The sequence below is a fragment of the Drosophila gunungcola genome (assembly GCF_025200985.1).
Source record: "Drosophila gunungcola strain Sukarami chromosome X unlocalized genomic scaffold, Dgunungcola_SK_2 000049F, whole genome shotgun sequence".
NCBI classification, from domain to species: Eukaryota; Metazoa; Arthropoda; class Insecta; order Diptera; family Drosophilidae; genus Drosophila; species Drosophila gunungcola.
Window position 1 is genome coordinate 515,822 of NW_026453193.1, and position 23,062 is coordinate 538,883.

General features: G+C 36.8%; 1 protein-coding gene across 2 annotated transcripts in view; it reads right to left on the reverse strand.

Annotated features, from left to right (window-relative positions):
- LOC128260989 (adenylate cyclase type 9) overlaps nt 1–23,062 on the reverse strand; it is a 49,393-nt gene that overhangs the window by 17,977 nt on the left and 8,354 nt on the right. Inside the window, exons 1-2 of one of the 2 annotated variants that reach the window (XM_052994371.1) lie at nt 21,305–21,900; nt 15,329–15,793 (exon numbers count right to left, since the gene is read on the reverse strand). In XM_052994371.1, the coding sequence (XP_052850331.1) occupies nt 15,329–15,337 (9 nt within the window). In that variant the 5' untranslated portion in view covers nt 15,338–15,793; nt 21,305–21,900. Of the gene's footprint in view, nt 1–15,328; nt 15,794–21,304; nt 21,901–23,062 lie in introns of those variants that run through there. The other variant, XM_052994370.1, reaches the window with a different exon arrangement.

The following is a 23,062-nucleotide window of genomic DNA, read 5'->3' on the forward strand; positions in this document are numbered from 1 at the left end:
ACTTAAAAAGTTATGCAGCAAAAAATTGAGCCTGAAAATGTTGCATATGTTTTTAAAAAACATCCTTTAGGATTATTCCTTTTTTTTTTGCTCAGTAACAAATTTTTCAGAAATATAATTTAATAAAATTTGATCATAGTTTTTCCCTGTGCACTCTTTTTATGCAGGCAAAGAAAGTGGGCGTTGGATGGCCAACTGAAATATGCATGAGTGGGTACCGAGCCCGAAAACCTGGACCTCGTTAGGTTTATCGTTTGCTCGCATTCGAAATGCACAAAGGCCATTCCAAAGAGCGGAAGGTGGGCTGGTAACAATAACTGAAAATGCGATTATAATAAAGCGGCCTACACAAGGACAAACGAAGGCGTTCGAAAAAGATGAGAGGAGACATGCGACTGCGAATGGCATGTATAATGCATAAATGGAAATATAATCAAGGCATAAACATGGCGCACACAAAAAACTCATATATAATATATATACATACATAAAGAAGAACTCGCATTTAAGCCGAAAATCCGTTGGCAAGTGAAAAGACCTAAGCAACATGAGAGGTACACCCCAATTCACCTTTGGCCTTTCGCCTTCAAGTCAATAAACATAGCAAAAACGTAGGATGGATGTACTCTAAAGAATTGGTTTTTTATAAAACACAATTGCTTAGAAAATAATAATAATATCAATAGAATTAGATTAGTGTTTTATTTGGATAATACCTAATCAACTTTGATATTCAAGAAAGGTTAATTCAAAAACAATTCTACAAAAGGAGAGAGAAAATATGAGAAGCACTTAATCGGAAAACCTTCTAATAGGTCCTTAACCAATGTAAAATTGTATCCCCAATTTAAAAACACACATCCCTCTGCAAACGTAGAGCAAGACCCAAAACTCGAACCAAATAAAATGAAATAAAAACAAAGAGATTATAGCACACACACTTAGGCTGACACACAGGCACCGACAATTACTTGCGCTCAGCTACTGTGTGTGCGCTTCTGTGTGTAATAATAAGCTGAAAGCGAAAAATCAATTTAAAAAGACATTGCCAAGGATAATGAGCAGTGCCACGGAGGTCTGATCTGAGGTCTGAGTTGGGGAATTCCGGGTAAACGGAGCCAGACAGTGCCTGCCATCGCAATTGAAATCGCAATCATCACTGCCCCAGTCACCATCACTCCCAATGTCGAGCCTCCAGCTCCAAGGAGCAGCCATCACAAATCGCGTACTCAAGGGAGCTCTCAATCGAAATTGTGGAGGGCCTTTCTACATACTCATAAATTCCAATAATCGCTTACTTTCCCTGCTTTTCACATATATGGTACATTGTGGAAAAATCTTTGAGATGAGATCAAAAATATTAAAGCTACTAAGCCTTAACCGCCAATTTCTTGGAAAAATCACTGGCTTATAATATAAATGTCATTCGACTTGTAGCATTTTAACGTAGTTAATATATATAAACTTAAATTATTAATATATATATATATATAATATAATAATGTGAAAAACAAGCTATTAAGTAAATTTATTTATTTATGTTGAAGTGTACTACATAAATACTTATGATTTTAAAAAATGCCTTTTAGCTTCAAAATAAATAGATTGTGAAAGAATATTTAAAGACTTGGCTTTAAATTGATTAATTAACTGGGTAATAAAAACTTGTCAGTCGTTCATTTATTTTGTGTCCGCTAAGTATGCAACGGAAAGTGTTAAGATCGTAATTGTTTCCAATGAAGCGTTATTTGACCAACTAAGATGTTATATATACTTTAGTATATAGTATGTATGCATTTAAGTATGAGGAGGATATATACAAACAACTAGTCCATGAGATGGCATGAGCATAAGATTATTGCATTTCCGTCTAAAGTCAACGGCACTTCCGACGTTTCACGCTCTGCTGCACTCAAAGTCGTGGCTCTTTTCCGCTGCAGTTTTGCCTTAAGCCCCTCTCCCACCCCCCTTTTACCGATTTTCCCACGCGAATTTTCAGGGCTTACTTGCTTTCCAGCTTTACCCACCCAATCCACACCCCTCATCATTCAACACTTTGTCATTGTCAAATTGTTTCGCCGTTTTTTGAAGCTGACGTCCATTGTGATTTTCCATCTTCCATTTTGATTTTAGATATAATGCACTTAGCACCTGCCCCGCCCACTCGCATCATGACGCCCCGCATTGCAAGTGACAAGTTTGCTGCGGCACTCAACTCATCACCGAATTCTTTTTTGACTGCTCTTATTGCCAGCAAACACTTGAAATACCCTTTGGATGAAAAGCATCTGGTACCACTTTGAAATATATAAAAAACCAAGATCTCACATGTTTGAAAACTTTAGATATCAATATACTTAACTTGAAAAATTCAAATAGGTTTTTACATGAATATAATTTTAAAAATTTGATTACTTTATTATTTTTTAAAAGTTAATTTTTAGAAAACACTTTTAGGAAATCGTTAATCTTAAGTAAAAATATTTGAAATAACAAATTCCCAACTCTATTTTACTTGCAAATATATTATTATTATTATTTTTTAGTGAATAAAACCAACCATTTTATTTTCGTAAACAAATTTTTAGTAACATCCCTCTAGAGTATTCCCTTTGCGGAGTATCTATTTTTGCTGTAACTATTACTGCGTTTTTTGTCACTTTTAAAGCCCATTATATTAAGTGCAAAATGGCGTTGCGAGCTCAGCATTCAATTAGCGCCACTTTTGGTGGCAAAAAAAGGACTCGCAGAGGAATCCTCGGAGGTCCTTTAACAAATATGAAAACAAATACACACTTATGCATGTGCTTGCATTTGTTATTTGGGTGAATTTCCTTTGATTAAAACTGAACATTGCACGACATTTGCTCTGAGGGACTGAAGGTTTGGGGGGGGCTGAAGAGAAGACAACGAGGTACTTCCTTTGGAAAATGTTTGGCAGGCGCAGGGAAATGGAAAATGGAACAAGGGACAACATGGGAAAAGCCTTCGACAGAAACACGCAAATGCATTCATGTGGATCCCCAACCAACTGACAGGCAATCTAAGGGAGAAAATCGGGGCTGGTGCAAGGCATTAGTGTGGTGTGAATCTAAGATTTTGCAGATGAGCAAACCAAAGGACATATTGACATATTAAGCGATGGCATTGATTTAATTGCATTAAATTTAATAACATCTTTGGGGGGAGAAAACAGCGGAATTAAAAATGCAACCAAATCCTAATTTCAACCTGAGTAGGGCCAAACTGCATGCATTGTTTGCCAACACAAAGTGAGCATTCGTGTTACTCTAGCTGTTGTAGCCTTAGGCCAATATCAAGCATACGCCACGTTGTACGTCAGTCAAGATGAAACCGAATCTGGGGAGCGAAGTGAACGTGATGATGTTCCGGATCAAGTGCCAGTCTGATTGTTCTCAGTAAATCCCTCATTGTGGCTTTATAGGCCAACATTAAGCATACGCCGTGTTGTGCGTCAGACCGATAACAATGAAATGAAAATTGTCTATATTGTTTTAATCCGTTTCAGGGAATTTAAGAGCTAATATCAAGTATGCGCCGAAATGGGTCACTTCATATTATGAAGTTTCGTATGAACAATGCTGAGTGTTAGAAGGATTTAACTTTAATTGAGAATGGAGTTGCTATTAGGTATTTCAGCTTTAATGGTTAAATACCAAGCATTCGCCACGTTGACAATGACAATTAACAGGTGCCATCCGGATTTATCTGCTACGCTCTGGAACAATCCATGGCTGCTGCTTCTTATATCTGACCCAATATCAGCTATGTGTGCTGCATCACTCCGTTTGTCCACTTGGATGACGTCTCTTCAAGGCGTCTGACAAAAGTGGTGACAGCGTTGGCAACCTTATCTGCACCTTGGCCAAAAAAAGAAGAACTGTATGACAATACGGGGAAGGGCCAGCGGGGAGATAAACAAATTGACGAACAAACGAGAATTGTTGACGGTGGCGAGATAAGCGATAAGATCTTCACTTGTAGCTGGCTGCTGTGACAGATTCACACACAAAAATACGAACAAATTCTCTCTAAAACAGTCACACAGTGAACAACATTTTTATATTTTGTTTTTAGACCATAAAATTGCATGTTGAGAATGAATAAGGAGTATTATAAATAAGCAATCATCATAAAATGACACTTACATTTTTTGTTACTTTGCTTTAAATTGATTAATAGTTAGAATTTTAAGTTAACAAATATGTTTGTAGCATTAGATATTAATTTAATATTTGTTGTATTTAACAGTAAGTCAAAATATCGAAGTACAGCAATAAAATCATTACTAGTTTTATATTTTAGGTACATAATTTATATTGAAACATTTTTTTCTGTGCATTAACATACCCACACAAATGCAACGAAATTTATCTGTCTTTTTTGCGAGCGAGGACGATGTCTGATAATGAAAGCACTGAGCCCGTCAAAGCTTGCCAAATATTTAAACTGCTTGGAATTGCAGCTATTGTCGCTGGGTCACAGATGAAACCAGTTGAGCGAACATGAACGATTAAGTATTCGAGATTAAAGTTTAGCCTGAGCAGATATCTTCGTTAGTAATATATGCTTTTAAGGTTTATTTTTAAATAAATATTAATTTAATCTGCAACAAAGCTGGATGCAATAATAAAAAGGTAATTTTTAAATATTTAATTAACATTTAATTATTGTAAAGCTATTAGCAAGTATTCAACTATTTTTTTGTACTTATTTGCTTGCCATTTTAAAATAATATAATTAAACAAAAACAACTCTTACCGACTGAATTTCTGATATCAAATTTTGTGGCGAAAAATTATGAAGCATTTGACAAAATAAATACACTATTTAAAATGTTCTGTTTCGTTTAGCCCCAGCTAAGATTTTAAGCTTAATTTCCATAATAAATTTTAAACACAAAGTTAAACAGAACACAATGAGGGAGGTTTTAAGCTTTTAAAAACCTATAAAACATACAAAACTTATCAAATTGAGTACAATGAATGCAGAAACAAATACGTATTTATTGCCTGCATTGCCTATGCACACATTTAATTCACTGACTCACTGAACTGTATAATAAATAAATGCATATAAATTAACATCTGTTTTATTTGTACAGCTATGATAAAGTCCGAAATGAAGACAGATGCAACTGGCTGAGTTACTGAATTACCTGAAATCACCTGTCGGCCAGATGGGATAATACGATAATGCTGCGCCAACACTTGTCGCCACCTGTCAGAGTTCACTGCTCACTTCGCAGTCGCATCGTGGACACGTCACTCATAAGTAAAGCCCCCTCTCACACCATCCCCCGCATCCTCCCACCACCCTTAGTTATATATAACACCTGTGAAATGCACTCATTTCAAAACGCATTCCGCCGAATGTGATTGGCCATTTTTCAATTTTCAGCTCCGTTTGGCAAGGCGCAATAAAATTGTTACTGTGACTGTGACCTTGCCCCCGCTTCTCACCTCACCTCACCTCACCGCCAACCGCCCACCACCTGCCACTCCCCGTTCAGTGTTAGGCAAACATCAACAAATTTATGGCAGTGTCGAGCAAACAAACAAAAAAAGAGACAGCGAAAGAGAGAAGGCTCCGGTTTTTTTTGTTTTTCGTTTTGGGCCAACGAATGTGGAAAATTTTGACTCTGTTTGCCCCGATTCGTACCGCCCAGACGCCCAGCGAAGCGCCTACCTCTCGAGATGATCCCTCTACCCCCCCCTTACTTTTCCCCTCCACCGCACACCGGTTAAGCACTTTGAATGACTTTATCGTGTTTTTATCGCTGCAGCATTTACCTGCCCGCCTCTGCTGCACAGAGAGAAAAATCAATTAAGCTTATGAATGCCTATAAAATTTTGGAGTAAGTTAAAAGAAGACATGAAAATAAATAAATTGGGTGCAGATGAATAAAAAAGAATAAGTTCTTGTAAGTATTTTTATCATTATAACGACTATTCAATTATTCTCTCAAAGTGTCTGTATGTTTTTAAAATAAAATTTAGCAAAATTTGTTATTTTAAACAAAGAATTTAAGACAAGCAACATATATATCTCTTCTCTTATAAAATATTCGGCCAACTTAAACCATGAGTTACGATCTTTAAATTTATTTAAAATTTGTGTATGTGGTTTAAATGATTAAAACTTTTTCAATTCTTCTTAAGTTCACACTACTTTTTACTCTGTAGACGTGTTCTCATTCTCGTTTTCGCTGTTACCATTATTATTTTATGAGAACTGCTCTCGGCCTGACAGATTTATGTGGCAAAGGTCTCTGCCCCTCACTCATCACCCGTTGCCCTGCGAACCCCATGGCAAACTCTGTCAACTTTCATTGCGCCGCCTAAATGCTGCTTAAATTCTATTAAATCGCTGGCTCAGTCGCAGTGGCTTGAAAATTCCGGGGACTCGTTGACGTGCCAAGTTTGTCACGTAGCCGCAACGTGGGCATTCAAGATTTTCCCCCCTCCCGTTGCCGTTTGCCATTTGCCAATGGCACTGCCATTCCCATTCGCATCCCGAGTAATCGGAATGCAGGAGTTCTCCTCCAGCTCTAATGAGGCAGCTCGTTTGGATGTTGACTGGTCAGTTGGTCAGCCGGTCAGCAAACAGGCATACAGGCAAACAGTCAACACTCGGGAAGATTGCGTGCCGCAGAACTTAATTAATTGCCCAAAGGTCGGCCGCTGGCATCCCAGACATTCACTGCCATCCGACAGACCGATGAAGTGTAAAGATGGGTTGTACTCTTCTCTTACTGGCAATATATTTGTTTCACCCTTTAAAACTTAAAAATATTTTAATAGAAAAAGAACTTACATTCATGTTATCATTGGCACAATATTTGTATATTTTGTTAAAATTAAATAAGTAAAATACAATAATAATAAGTTTATCAACAACTTTTAACATTGGTAATAGACGAAAGAATTCCATAAATACATAAAGACAGCTTGTTTTGCAGGCTAGTGAAAATACAATAATTAAAATCCGTTTTAATTAAGTTTAACCCTCATAACATCGTTGGACGATATCGTAAAAATGTCACCCATTCATTAAAATATCTTACTTACGTCGATACAGAGTAATAAGCATTGGATCTTATCTTAGTGAGAAATACTATCATCATGATTGGTAATCGATTGCACACGATTTTAAATAGTTAAAAGCATCTCATTCACAATGCGCATACACATTGAATAAATATTGTAAAAGTTTCTACTCTTATCAGACAGTGTGATTTATTGAGTTCACGTCTTAAGCTTGTATATTTTTAACACACTGTAAGTGATATTTACTACTTTTCAGTATGCTTTCTATTGTTACGACAAACAATACTGCTTTTATTACTGGACAAGCAATATGTCAGTCCATAAAACTCTAACAGCTCTTAAAAGTCTACTGAGAATGACTTAAATCAGAAGCCAACTGTTTGCCATTTGGTGTGAAATATATTTTTGTTATTGGCTTTTTCTTGATATTTCCTGCTTAAACTTCCACCAATAGTTTTGTCGCTTCTACCCCCATAATTTCCATGTAGCAGATGGTGAATAAACCTTTTTTGGGGTTCTTAATGTACCCCGATTTCGGGACAGCTGCTGTGAAAGACATTAGGTTTTCGGCACCAGATGCTGCTAATTTCAATCGGACTTCAGCTTCGATTACGACTCATGTTTGTGGTCATAAAATCGCAGTACTGCCAGGAGAACACCAAATGTTTAAGGGAAATCACATTAACCGAGTGCATCTGAATCCTGATGGCATATCAAAACACAAACAACTGCGAACAAACAATCTAATTTTCCATTGAATAACAAACAACAAGCAGAGTCCAAGGCGGCATAAAGAAGTCAAAGGGAGCCATACAAATCGAATACACAGTACCTTTTATGTGCAAGAGAAAGAAAAGTGGGGACTTTTACACTGAGCCGTAAACAATATTTGATTCCTTTAGCTAGATTGTTAAACAAATAATTTAAAAAATTAAACCTAAGTGATATAAAACAAATATTAGAGAAAAAATCAAAGTATAGGCTTAAGCCTATTTATTTGTTGCATATCAGATGTTGTTAAAAAAAAATATATCACATTTTAATTACTTTTGTAAAAATCTTGAATAATTTTCGATATCAAGGGCAAAACAATTCTTTTCACTGAACATGTATGACATTTTCCTTTAGGTGTTTTTGAGGTAATATACAGGCAATGGTATATTAAGCAAATCATTTCATGAATTTTAAAGGAAAAGTGCCAAATTTAATAATCTGAAATGAAATAACATGTAAGAAAAATAGTTAAAAAAAAATAATAATAAAAAAGCTAATTGCAACTATTCTGCAAAGCTTTCCCAAGCAGATCTGCTCTATCGAGCTCTGACTGTACTCCAAGCGAGGGCAGTAGATTAAACACAAAGAATCCTCATAAAAACACGATGCCCATAGGTCGGTCAGCAAGATGAGATTGGTCTACAGAGATGGATGATGGGATGTGGCAGGAAATGCTGGACAACCGCAAAAGGCAAATTGAAAATAATGCGAAATAGGAGCAGGATTCGCAGGAGTAGTCCAAGGGGGAGGAAGAGAGGAGGAGCAAACACGAGGAGCCATCATCCGTCGGCCACTTGAGATTGTTGCTAATTTAATTGGATTTATTTGCTGCGTGCTTGAAATTTATGATAAGGCCAAGCCAACGGATGACAGCGTTTTATCCGCTGGCAAATCGCTGAAAGCCTTCGAATGGGATATCCAGATTGGGGTTTATGTCCCAGAAGAAAGCCAAAAGGGCGGCTCCGGGGGGGGCGGGGCTTCAGCACATTCTAAATTGAATTTTTTTTTGGCCGGATAAAAGTTTTTCGAAAAACAACCGCAAATTAGGTATATTGATGTTTATGACAGGGACTGCATCCATTTCTTATTGAATCTTTTAGAACAAATTAATATATCCCTTATACAAATTATGCTACCCCTTTAAGGTTATCCAACACATTTAGATTTGATTTTTAAATTTGTGACATATTAAAAAATGAATAACCATAAATATATAAACCAAAAGCATACATTTTGTAACTTTTAAACATTTACATAATAACAGCTTAATATTTCTACTTATCAAAAACTATTTTGATAATATTTAAATCGTTTTGAAATGTTGACCCTTACATTTTATTTTGCATTTACTTACTTTTTTTTGATAATACTATTTATCAAGTTTAAAATAATTATAAATGAATGTTTAAATGACATCAAAATCAATACTATCTTGAAACTAATAATAACAAAATAAACAACATTATTTTAATTTATTTTAAGAGGTCTTGGTGGTTAAACGAATCTTTGAGATGCTTTTCGAGGCTTTTTATAAATATTTCAGATTTAACAGAACAAAAAATATGTTTTCCAAGGGATTACTGACAAAAACAGTGAGATATTCTTTTAAGGACACCCACTTGGCATTCCTTTCACTAGTAGCATATTGCAAATGACATTCGACAAATCCCCGCCAATGGCAGCTGCAGGCTATTTGCCGCCCACAAAGAATGTTCGCCCACTTTTCCGCCACCCACAAATTTTGATGAGTTGCAAAGACGGCTGACGTAATAGCACCACCACCACCTTCTTATCAGCTCAGAGCCGAGTTTATTTTTATCGCACTGCAGATTATGAAATTCTTTTAGTAAAGGGAATTTTTGTGGGCCATGCCGGCCAAAATGTCAAAGGTGGAAGGTAAAAGGCAGGTGAAGGCAGACACAATGCAAAGCAATCTGTCAAAGGTGTCAAAGCCAAATTGGGCCACCAAACCAAATGAGGCAGCAATAATTTTTTGACAATTGTTTGCCTTACAATCCCTGGCACCTGTCACGCTTCATTTAACAACAAAAGTAGCAAGGAAAGGAACAAATATCCTGCAATCCAGTGTTGCCAATTGCGAAGCACAAAAATAAGTAAAGCACGACATTAAAAAAATACAATTTAAAGGTATTTTTTTATTTGTTTAATATGGTTCTCACAGATCTTATTTATTATTTAGTCTTATTTATATTTACCGATCAGATTTTCATAAATACTTCACAATGTCAGCCAATATGTTTAGATAGTCTTTTTTTTAAATTTCAAACATAATTCTTTAGTAAATGTTCACTGTTTTAAAAGTTGCCAATACTGCAATGAGTTATTTATATTGGTTTTGGTTCATGTCCTTTAGTATTTCCAGAGATTAAAAAACTCTTAACGTATTGAATACTGTTGTTCTTAAAATCGTTTCTTACAGCTTTGACAATTCATTAAACTTTCTTAACAACTATGAACCTTTTTTGACTGTGTAGCCCAAGTTCGCTTTTAACTTTTAAAAAAGTATTCCGAGCTGTGCAGAAACGAAATAGGTGCGAGCAACTCAGCTGTCCCACCTTGCGTATGCGTATTTTATTACCATATGTGCCCATTTAAACATGGCTTAACCTCACTCGTGCACTTTTCCGCACTCATCGCTGGAAGTTTATAGCTCATTATGGGGCTTAATTGTCGCAAAAGGACGAGGGAAGGAAACCATAGACCAGGTTGCGGAGAAACGGCGGCAGACTTGGACCAGGGCGAAACTTTTAATTGGAAAACTTTCTGCATACGCACAGATAAACGCGCCTTAACTCGACAACTCAAGCGGCCAGAACACTTGACAACCCATTCCATCCAGCATCCCTCATATGCAAATGCATGCAAATCAGGATACAAACGGCTTAGTCCTGGCCGCGACTCTGCGACATTGCCATAAATGTTTTATGTTAATTTCGACAGCTGCTGCTGTGAGTGCAAAGGCGTCGGGAGCTTCCTCATAATGATGCGGAAAGATCGCATGGAATGGCAGGACGAAGGACGAGGGACAGTGCTTGGAGCTGGGGAAAAACAGCTGTTGGCTGGACCCTTGGCTGGATGTTACTTTACAGGAAAGGTGTTAAAAATTCTTCACACCAGACATCATCCCTTGAATAGATGTATTTTTATATATGTACATGGGGAAATAGGGATCCATAATGTATAGTTATCGAAAAAACCTTTATACCTTTAATGTTTACCTAAAGATAAGGATGTTTGTCTCATTACTTAAGAACAAGTTAAATATTATTATTTACCTACAATAATAAATCGTAAATGGCTTAGGCATATCAAATCAATCGAAATATTAACCGGGAACCATTAACTCTGACTTCTAATCTGAGATGTAGTTTAAGTGTCCCCCTGCGGACCTTTCGTCTGACTACACAATCAAACTGCGGCTCAATGAAGGTTTGGCGATTACAGATTAGTGGTTTGGGGTGTAACTGGAATCGGGGGGGGCTTGCGGTGCACCACCTTAATGACCTTGGCCCCGCCTTGACCCCCGATTGTGGCCTCCATGACAACGTCAAAGTCATGAATTCGCAACGAGAACATAAGAACTTGAGCCCAGTGACGACTTGCGGTCTTTGGCGAGACATAATTGCCATTGATTTAATTGGAAATTATGGCTAAGAGTCGGCTAATGCTACTTAATTGGCCTGTTTGTTCCTTGTTTTAGGTATATATTTTAAGAAAACACCAATTAAAAATGTACTTGCTTATGAAGACACTTTTAGTGACACATTTTTTAACTTTTATAGTATTAAAATGTAAGTATTAATTGAAATACTGAAAAATATAGCCCCCATACTTTTTAGTATCATTTCTATACCGAAGAGTCGAAGACTGTAATCTACGGGCTTATTTTTAAGCTATAAAATTTTTTTTTGACACTTTCGTAGTACCCAATAGTTTAAAATTCATGTAACAATAATTTAGTTTCTCTAAAAAATGCTTATAAAATTAAAAAATGTCCATCATTTGCTTTTATTTATTGTGGAGAAATATTAATGGATTCATTTTAATGAATTAAAGGCCCCAAAAATTGTATACATTTTTAAAAAGATTCTATTAAATTACCATAAAAAAACACAGTAATTTCAAATTAAATAAATTTATTTATTATTTATTTATTCATTTTATTTATTAATGCATTATTTTTTAGTCTTTCTTTAAGTCGGTATAATGTGTATGTGTAATTTTCTCGCTGTGCATGTAAAACATGACAAACTGACAGAGAGACGTGTCAGTTTTGTCGGTAACATGTTGCTCAGCTTGGGCATCATTTTTGCATAGTTTGTATGGCATACTGGCCGGCGCCTGTCCTTTGTCTCTATATCCTTCAGTCTCCGCTTGTGTTCTGTGTATGTCTGTACGTTTGCCAGTTGTCCAACTCTCCCGTTGACCTGTTTTCCTGCCGTCCAGTTTTCCCCTTTTCCCCATTTCCCATTTTCCCATTTCGCCTACCTGGCCCGAAGCTGCTTGTTGGCCACTTTTGTTTGCTCGTCGTAACTTTAGTGCTGTGTCAATTTCAGGCCACGACATTGCGACACTTTCTTCGCCTTCTGTTTTCCTTTAACCACCCCACCACTTGGGCCATTGTTATTGACTATTTATTTTTCATTTAGTTTATTGCGGATCAAAGCTGTCTGTTTGTCTTTCTGAGTAACATAAAAAAAAATGACCAGGGGGAGGAGTGGAGAAAATCGCGCTAATGATTCCAGGCACCAAGCCATCCGCCTTCATTAAAAACGCATCAATCAAGGAAAATCAATGCCCGAACAACAACAGATTCGAGCGGACAAAGACAAGCAGCGATGATGACGATGAAAATAACCAGAGTGGAAATAGGAATGGTCATGAGTAGGAGCACGAGGATGTGAATGAGAATGAGATGAGGATATTTCAATGGCAATGTCAGGGCGAGGACAAGTTGATGTCAAATCGGCCTAATTGCCAGACGCCATCGTCATCACCATCACCATCATCATCATCATCATCGTTATCATTCAAGTCGGTCGAGTCAGTTCAAGACGAGGCAAATGACCAAGACACTCATTAAGCCCTCGATTTAATCGCGCTTCGAGTGCTCCTAATCCGCAACTGGTGCACCCAGCAATTATAGTTAATCATTCACCCAGCTAAGTATCTCAATTTCAGACTCTTCTCCAGATTAACTCACTTCTGATGGAGCACCAATTGTCTGACTGCAAACGATTTTCCAGTCCTATCACCGAGTGTCTTAACTTTTGTCTGGTTCGAGCTGGATTTTATTTGTTCTAAAATGAATTAAGTTAATTGGAAAGTATTTTTAAAGTAACTAGAACTTTCTGCTTTGTACATTTTTGGTTCATTTATTCTAGTCATTAACTAAGAAAATGAGTTTTGTAGTCATTCAGCATATTTTCCATTTTGCTTATTGTGCTAATTCCTTTGCATTCCTCATCTTTGTTTTTATTATCCATAATTCGACAGATATCTCCGCAAAAGCTAGCTAAACTTTCGCTTAGTTAAACCTATTATTGCCGTTTTTATTTTGGGCTTTTATCCTGTCATCCTTTACAGATCAAGCATACGCCGTGTAAGCCAGCGCAGAATAAAATCGAATTTCGCATTTGCAAATTTGTAGCTACCGAAGCAAACTTTTCCTCCAAAAAGAAACGGGTTGGAAATGCAAATTTGCTCCCTAATAACATGCCAACCAACAATCTGACCGAGAAGCCAAACACAGAAAGAAATCCATATTGTTAATGCAAATAGTAAAATAATACAAACAAAAAGGGTGTGGGATTTCCGTTCGTGACAAACGTAACTGTTTTCAAATAAAAAGTAAAACAGACGATTTTATCTTAAAAATTTTAGATTTTAAAAAGGAATTTTTGGTTTTGTTAAAATATATTTATTTTTCTCTCTGTGCAGAAGCACGTTCATTCAGCTTGGCATGTTGGGTTCAACTCGACTCGACTTGGTTGGGCTTGGCTTCGGTTGGATGAGGATTTGGATATATGGATGTGGATGTGTGGACATGGTCGACCCACTTAGGAGCGCTCGCGATGGAGCCGCTGTAGAGGTTGTCGCGCTCCTTTTGGCGCATAAGTCATGTGCCAAAAGCACAAAGTCCTGCCGAGACGCAAAAGTGGCAGGATGGAGTGGGTGGTTGGGTGGTGGGGATTGCGTGGTATGGTAATGGGTGGCTGGGTGGCTCAGCTCCTGAGCTTCAGCAATGGCTCGAATGAATTTGTAAACAGGTGCAAATTAGGTCAATATTTATGTCTGTGTGCGAGTGGCGGGTCCGTGTGCTTGTTTATGGCGACAGCTGCTTGGCTGAGTCGTTATTGCCGCCTGTTGCTCACGATGCTCCCACTTCCTATAGGTATGTGTTCTATATAGTCATATAGCCATATAGCCGCCATGAAGCCACGCATACATAAACATGAGGCGACAGCAACGGCGACGAAGACGATGACGATGACGATGACGACGTCAGTGACCCAAAATTCAAATGCCTATGCGGGAAATGCCAGCAGGAAGTGGTGGAAAGGGCAGCGAAAGAAATGCGAAACCCAAGGAACGCAGCTCTAAAATAATCTTGAAACCAGAATATTCTCTAAAGGTTAAGAGGTGATTCTCAAAGTCGTTCTAAAGATGATATCATTTAAAGTTTTTATTATAATAAAATGGTTGTAGGTATTTTCAATAGTTTTTTTTTAAATTTTAAAACTGTTAAGAAGTATTTGAAGAAGTTATGCACTTGAATTATATAAAAGTTCTCGTGTTTTGCCAAGTCATGTTTAAATTGGGTTTGAAAGTGTTTGTGAATCTTATCTCTTTGATGAAAGTTGACCATTCGATTTTTATCTAGCATTTATTGCAGGTTATTCCCCTTGTCAATCACCCACTTTTATATAAGTTTATCGTTCAAGACTTTGTATGTGCAAGCTTCATCTTCTTATTTCATTCCCTGGAAACACACACAAACACACAGACACACACCCACCAACGCACCCACACTTCCCCTTCGCACAGACAGTTGTTGTCTTTGTGAGAGTGTGTGCGGTTTTTTGCTTTTAATGTGTTTGATGCTCTTAAGTCTTTTGATAAAATAAACTGAAAATCGATTTTAATTCAATAAAAATGGAAATGCTGACCCCCCGTGTCTTCAAAAAGGCAGCGCCAAAAAGCCACATCTCCTGCCCCTTTTAATTATTATTAAGACCACACTGAAATAACTTTGAGGAAATGATTGAAAAGTGAGATAAAATGTACTGTTAATGAACATTTTTTTTTTAAACATTTGATATAAAATAATTTTTTATTTGCTATATTATTGTATAAATATTTCACGCAACGAATATTTTTGGGAGTGTGTTTTATTTATTCAATAATTTAATCTTTAACCTGGTTGTAAAATTTCTCTCTCTTTAGGTTTAACTTTAACTTACCTCAGACATTTTGTTGATGTTTTGTTTCGTTCGAGTTCAACGGAATTCTTCAACTTTTGTTGATATTTCAGTTGTCTGTTGTTGTTGTTGTTCTTGTTGTTGTTGTAGTGGCTGGAGGTGGTGTAATTCTGTATTTAGTACTGCTGGTGTGTGGCTATGGCTGTGGCTGTAACTGTAACTGTGACTGTGACTGTGGCTATAACACTGGCCTTAGCCTTGGCCATGGGCCAGTGTGGCGCCCGTTGCGGTTGTTGTTGTCGGCTGCTGTTCATGCAACATCCTCCGATCGCCTCGCGCCCACATGGCGTATGAGTGTTTTTGGTTGAGACCCGGCAAAGACTTGAATCGAGTTCGTTGTGCCGCTGGCTGCTGGCGCAGTTGCATCATGAATGCCTGCAACAAGTGGCCGGGCATAATAACAGCTGGCAGTGAGTAGAACGCTGCCGCCTCATGGCTGCCACATGCCTGAAACGAAGCACAAGAAGAGAACTTAGTAAATGTTGGTGTATGAAAATTAAACACTGTTGAACTTTCATAACTCAAACTTTTCCAAGTCAAAGTATACTTATGTAAAAGTTGAGTAATTGGCAATAGCAAGTTAATTTGAACTTTATTTTCTAACTATATTTCTAATCGGCAATGCGTCATTTAAAACTAATCATTTCAACAAAATTATTTTCTATGCCCACAAAATCAAATTTTGTTCATCAAAGCATTAACATCTTGAATATTTGTTGAAACTTATATTTGGTATATACATCGGTACATTTTAAGTTTGTTATGTCGTTTAATTCATTTCATAATTATATTTTTGTAACTTTTAAATTGTATCTGTGAGTGATATTACAATTGATTTTCAAATTTAACTCAAATATACCAAACTAAACATAAATTTTAAATATTTAAAAGTAAAAAAGAAATGCTTTTAGATATTTCTTAATATGTTTTAGCCTTTGCAGAAAACAAATTTATTATATGCTGACTAGGCCTCATTTTCTATTTGGTATCAATTTAGTTTTTGATGCATACAATAAAATAAACAAACCTATGCAATTAAGTTACGAGAAACCATGAAAAAAATAATTGCGTTTCTTAAATAATAATGTTGATAAACTAGAGGACAGTGATCTGATATTGTTTAAATTATTCGTTTCTCTTTGTGTAAGAACAACTCGATCTGGAGTTAATCAATCAATGATCGAGCGATCAATCAGTCAAACAATCAGTCAGCACACACCGAGATACCTGTTTTGATCGAAGGTGGAGGGGGGATCAGGAGAAACAGTGGGGAGGGAGGTGGAGGTGGAGGGGTCCGGTGACAGGGGGACAGTTGACGACCTTAGTGACGAGTTCAAGAATCTTTCGGTGATAAATTTCAAGTTTTGTTTTTTCGCTGGCTTTGCGTTCATCGATAATCGTTGTCGGCTGTATGTCTGGCATTTAGAGAGAGGTAGAAATATAGATATATATATTTTATATATAGTAATAGAGAGGAAAGACTTAAAGCTAGATAGATACTCAGAAATTGAGATAGTGAGAAAATCGTGCAAGGCCCAACATTGACTGAACCAATTTGACTTGACTTTGATTTAATTTGTCGCCGCTTTTAATTAGCATCTGGTCGCTTTTCCAATTCCCCTATTCTCCGATTCTTCACTTCTCAATTCTCTTCTCCCTTGTCAACCTCCATCACAGCCAAGTACTCATCTTATGTATCAAGTTGTTTGTCAGTTTTTATCATCGCTCAACAAAACTTATTATCCCAGCTATTTCACAAACTTTGGCACGGCGAAAAACTTCAGACAACATGGGCCAGGGGTGAGAAAAAAACACTTTTCGAGTATCTGATATATGAGCTAATAAAGTTGAGCCGATTTCCTCTGATATAGTTTTGATTAAACTCTGTCAAGTTGGTACTTTTGAAAAGTGTGATAAGTTCATTATTTACTTTTCGGAAGATTGCAATCTAAATAAGGTTGTGACTGCCTTTAGTGGCTTTGAAGTTAAATAAAAAGTATCTACTTAAATCAGTTTATTAGTCAGCAAGCTTGGTATTTTAATTAATAAAAACCTATCCAAAATTTTAAAACTGCTTAAAACAAATTTTTAGATTTTTGGAATATGAGAAATAATTGACAGGTAGCCGTTGGTTTCATAAGTATCCGCAAAAACATGCAAAATTGATTAAAGTCTATGCAACACGAATTTTTTGCATGAGTATGTTCGACTTATGAATGTTTAACCGCGTTTACATCTTGCTCTCATTTGATTTATTTTAACAAAGTAACAAATAAATTAAATCAAATAAATTCATTTCATTAACATTTCAAGTACATATTAAAATATAATAAATTATCAGAGCACATTGAAATTTGTGAAAGTTTTTAATAAATGTAAAGAAAAATATTACAATAATAATATATAATATAATATAATACAACATTATATAAACAGTATTTGCCTGAACAGTTGATTAGTGAACAAACTGTCAATTTAGTTAATGGAAAACACGTTAACTTTTCCAAACTGTTGAAAACAGACATTTCGATTTTAATTTGTAGAATTATGAAGTAATTAACAAGGGAACATTTCGTAACATACTTTCCCCCGAAAACATGCAAAATTGATATAATCAATTGCCGCTGTCGCATTTTATGCGTAAACCCACACAATTCATGAACATAATCATGTGATGGGCCATGTAAGCGGGCTCATGGCGCAAAGTTGCGTAAAGTCCGCTTATCCTTACCAACTCAACTCCCCGCAGCATTTTGGTTCGCCCCCCTGGACAGCGGGAAGCCCTGATCCGACAAACGGTGATGGTAATCGGGGCACACATAATGCATAATAATGCCCAACGATAATGATGATGTGCGCATGAATCCCGCTTGTTTGGCGGCTTCCGCTCGAGGGGGAAAAACATGCGGGTGATTGTGGGTGGAAGGTCGCCGCAGGGGCAATAATCATATAATGATACTGCGGACAAATTCCGCTAAGCTCGTCAATTCTACTGAAGTAGTTGAACTTTAAATCAATTGAAGTAATTTTTTCTTTAAGAACTATTAGGGGACCATTGTTGTTCTTTTGATATATTTATATAAGAACGCCATTGTCAAGTCAATTACATATCATTAGTTTTTAGTTCTGTATTAGAATTTCCATGCCATAATTAAAAAGACAGATTTAAGCCAAGATATATAAAAAAAAAATATAAAACCCATTCCACGAACTTATAACATTTTAATTCAATAAAACTTTTAGGTTACGGTTTCTGTTTTTTATAAATCAAGTTAATAAAATTGAAAAGATCAATTGTGAAAAATCGAAAAACTATTTTCAATTAACTTGGCAACCATTTTTCCAAGAAAATTAAAGACTTGTTGAAAATTTGGTCTTTGATGCTAAACTTTTTATGAATGGCTGAAATTTTGGCGTGCAACTTTAACTATTTGTTTACCATTAATTTATACAACATCAAAAAGCACAGGGGAAAATAAAGCCCACAAAACGAAAAGTTCAGGTGAATATTTTCGGCATAAAAATGTTCGCAGGGGAATTGTCGATGCTAAAATTACTACCGGCACAGGGAGGATAGAATGTAAAAAAACCGAAAGCAGGGAGTCATAACAAAATTTAAGGAATGCTAGCAATTCCAGGAATTATTTGCACTCTGACCAGCTTGAAATTCGAATGTCACAAATGCTTGTACAAGTCCCTTAACCCCACCGCTGTCCCTCCGATCATTTTATTTTCATTTTGCGCCAATTGCGACGAAATTTAAGCCCTGGCCAACAACGAAATTGTAGCCGAACAAGAGTGCCAAAAAGTCAAATAATGACAGACATTCTCGCACACAAAAATTCAAAGGAACAACAGTGCCAAACGACATCTGCGACATCATTCGAAAAAAAAGGGAAAAGTGTTCTTCGAAAGAAAATTTAGATATCCTTTTTGTGGGCGAAAGTACTTTCAGAGTTTTTGGGGGAAATCCGAAAGCAATGGTTTGGTTAAGCTAAAAAGTTAGGTCCTTTGTTTACTGTCTTGTGCTCAAAGTTTAAATAAATTGTTATGACATTATGCTGTGGCTTAAGTTTCTTGATTTTAGCCAATTTACACAATATTTTTTCGACTTTACATTTATTACGCTTTTAGCGTAATTTTTTAATGGTTTTTTGATGTTTTTTTAATTTTAATTGAAGCTAAATGAAACGTAAGTATGTATATTGTCTATATCTTTCTTTATGATTCCTTAGTACTTAATAATTATAGTAACCTTAATATGCCTAATTGAAATTTATATAGTTTCACTTGCTTTGCAATAAGCTTCGTTGTAATGTTCATTTCTAACGATTTAATAGATAGCTGAGGTTCTGACTTTTATGGCTGACAGATATTGCTTTTGCCACGCCTCCAAAATACCTGCCCCGCCCTACCCAGTTTTTTTTTTTATTATTCGAAGGTGTTTCTGGTAATGATGATAATTATGTGGCTGCTGCTGTTGCTGTTGCTGATGTTGCTGACGATTGTGTTGCTGCTGGTGCTCATGTTGCTCTGGAAGATCGGAGACTGGGGATCGGGGATCGGGGATCCAAGCACTGGAGTGCCGGCATTAACAAATGCAAACACTTCCTTCCTGTCGATTTAGCTGTGTCATTGCCCGAGATTCATCTCTGACATTGCCAGCAGCAGCATTATCATAATTATTTATTGTAAATCGTTTACATGCAAAGGAGAGCGATTACTTCCTGTTTTTTTGTCCATGTGTATAGTACATGTATATGTATTTCTATATGTATATGAACATATATATTTTATGGTGCAGCTGGAAAGATGCCGAGATCGGTGGCGGTATCCCTCGGATGTCTCGGATTACGGCACTTGCTCTGCCGGTTTGCCGGCACTTGGCAGGCTTCCCTTCTTGTCGAGATGCCAATGTCAAGCCGAGATCTCCCCACGCGATATATGTGCATATATATAGTATATAGTGTATAGTATATGTGACAGCCGTCGTCTGCTCAGTGTCTGCGTCGTAATTAATTTGTATCAGCAGCTGATTGCTGTTGTTGCTGGCGGTATTGCTGTTGCTGCAATTGATGTTGCTGTTGCTGTTGTACTTGTCACGCCTACAGCTCATTGTAACGGTGGTGCAACTAGCTCAGTTATTCAAGTTTTTCCCCCACTGTCTGCCTCCACACAGGGAAAAAAAATTAGTCATATCTATCCTGACAAAATGTATTTTAAAACGTAAGTTTATTAAATTCAATGTCAAAACAAACTAATGATGCATGTCACCGAATAACAAATAAAAACAAAAATATAATCCATTGTTGAATTAAGTAAAAGTGTTCTTTTAATTTCCAGTGCATTGACTTACATTCCTCACCGTCTTATGACGCATAGACAAAACAGAAATAACAGCAGCAACTGCAGTAGATAGAACTCGATTCCATGTTGTTTATACAATATTTATGGGGGGATTATGTCATTTGACAAAGCGCAATTGTTTGCTCATTTACAGCTCCGATATCGGGCATTTGAATGAACCCCGGCTGCAACAAGTGCCGAGTGTTAAGTGCCAAGTGCAACGGCAGGAAGCAGACGCCCAGATACCATTAGTATTTATATGATTATATATGTACAAATATATCGGTGAGAAGTCCCAAAGTTCGACAATGCAATCGCAATTTGTTGTGTGCAGATCGATTACGGTTGATAAATGCGACGTAAAGACTTTGATACTTCTTGTCTGGCCCCAAGAAATGTGTGGGGTAACAATAGCTATCAGCATGGAGATCCATTAGGTAAGAGAGCTGAAAACTGCAGTTCGCAATCGAAAATTCTGCTTTACCCAAACTGATATCTTAAGAAAACTTTTAAAAGTGATTTAGTGATTCAACAATCTTAGTCTTATAAATTGAACTAAATGTTTTGCGGAAATTTGACTAGTTTTAACTAATTTGAAAGACTACTACTTACTCGCATTATATCAATGCTAATATATATAGAAACAACATCAGGTTGTTTATAATGCTATTTGAGGGAGCGAAACTCCAATAGAGCAGCTTTCCCAAAACGATTCTGAAGCTGATTGTCCCACTTCTTGATGTCTGTTAGTATCGTGATGTTGCCGCTGTGTTGTTGCTGCTGTGATGTTGCTGTTGCAGTTGCAGTAATGTGTGCTAAACGCATGCCACATTTGGATTTCGCAATGTGCGGCTTTTTTGGCTTTTGCGGCTTGTGCGCCGTGATTATACACAAATTGCTCATTAACATTCGATATGATACAAGATACTCGTTGGATGCAAGTGACGGTGTATGTGTGGCCCATTGGCTTCAGGCAAAGTCATCGTCATCTTCATCATCATCAGCTAACGCAGACGTATGCATACACTGGCAAAAACTTTATTCTTTGTTTTTGAAATTGAAAAGGCACAGAAATTGCTGGTCTATTGTAAAAGAAAATAGCGACATAGGAACATTAACCAAACGCAATTAATGAAATTAAATTAAACTTAAAGTATTTTCTTTTTGTAAAATGTATGCATTGATTTTCCAATTAATGTACATTTTAGTTTTGATTCTTTATCTCCAAGCATACTTATATAAGTTTGTATAAGCTAAAAGTTTGACCTATTTTCGGCAGTGTGCCTTAACAATGAGTGATCGACTTTGCCACTGAACTGATTCCGATTCCTACTCTCTGGTCCTCAAGGCAGAATCACAATCACGATGAGTGCGGCAGACAGTGAACACTCTATAAATATTTAAAGCGAGTAACGAACACTTCTTTGTCTTTGTTTGGCTGCGACATGTGCGCCTATATTCACGAGTGAGTATATGGAAACTGAAACTGCATTCACGTATAATCACTTGCTAAGCCCCAGACTTAGCCAGACGATTAAGACTAAGAACAAAAGTCAATGCAGCTGTTTTCCTAATTGAGGCCAGGGGCGTGGCCCACGGGGCTTTACCCAGAACAATGAAAATTATAATTGTGACTAAGTAAACCCCCAATTGTAAGGCGTAAAAAACTGTGTAGCCGGTCAATAGCTCTCTATAATTATCAAGAAAAAATTAATTATGGAAGAAAACTGAGCAAACAAATGGGGGCTCGGATTTAAGCACTGGCAATTCGTTAGTTAAGCAAACGTGGCATATTCGGATGGGCGGGTGGAGGATAATAGAAAGAAAAAAAAAAACAAATACGGGTGATATCCACTAGTACTAACCACCGGGGTGGAAAAGATAATCAACTGATCATGCCGTGCAGTAATCACCCCTAAATGCGAATGGAAACATTTTGTATTTTTATGAGGCAAACGGTGGCTGGCGAGACAATTTGTTTATGGATCGAGATCGGACCAGATCGGTGCGTTGATTGCTTTATTCGCGGCGGAAAGTTCTCCAACAGCCATCGGATCTATCAAAGCATCATCATCGTAATGATAAGCAGAGCCATCAACAGCTTGATTAGTGCTAATCATCCGCCACATGCCGAGAGCCCAGAAAAATTGCAGGGGATTGAAACGGAAGGAGATGCAGTTGTATAATGGGGAGAGTCAGCGTAATAGAAATAAAATTCTAGTTCACTGTTAAGTAAGCAAATAAATAAGTGAGAAAAGAAATAAAGAAATTAACGAAAAAAATAAAAAAAAAATGAAAAAGAAAAATAATAAACTATATTATATTGGGTTGGTTTATAAAACGTAACTTCCCAAAATATATATAAAGATT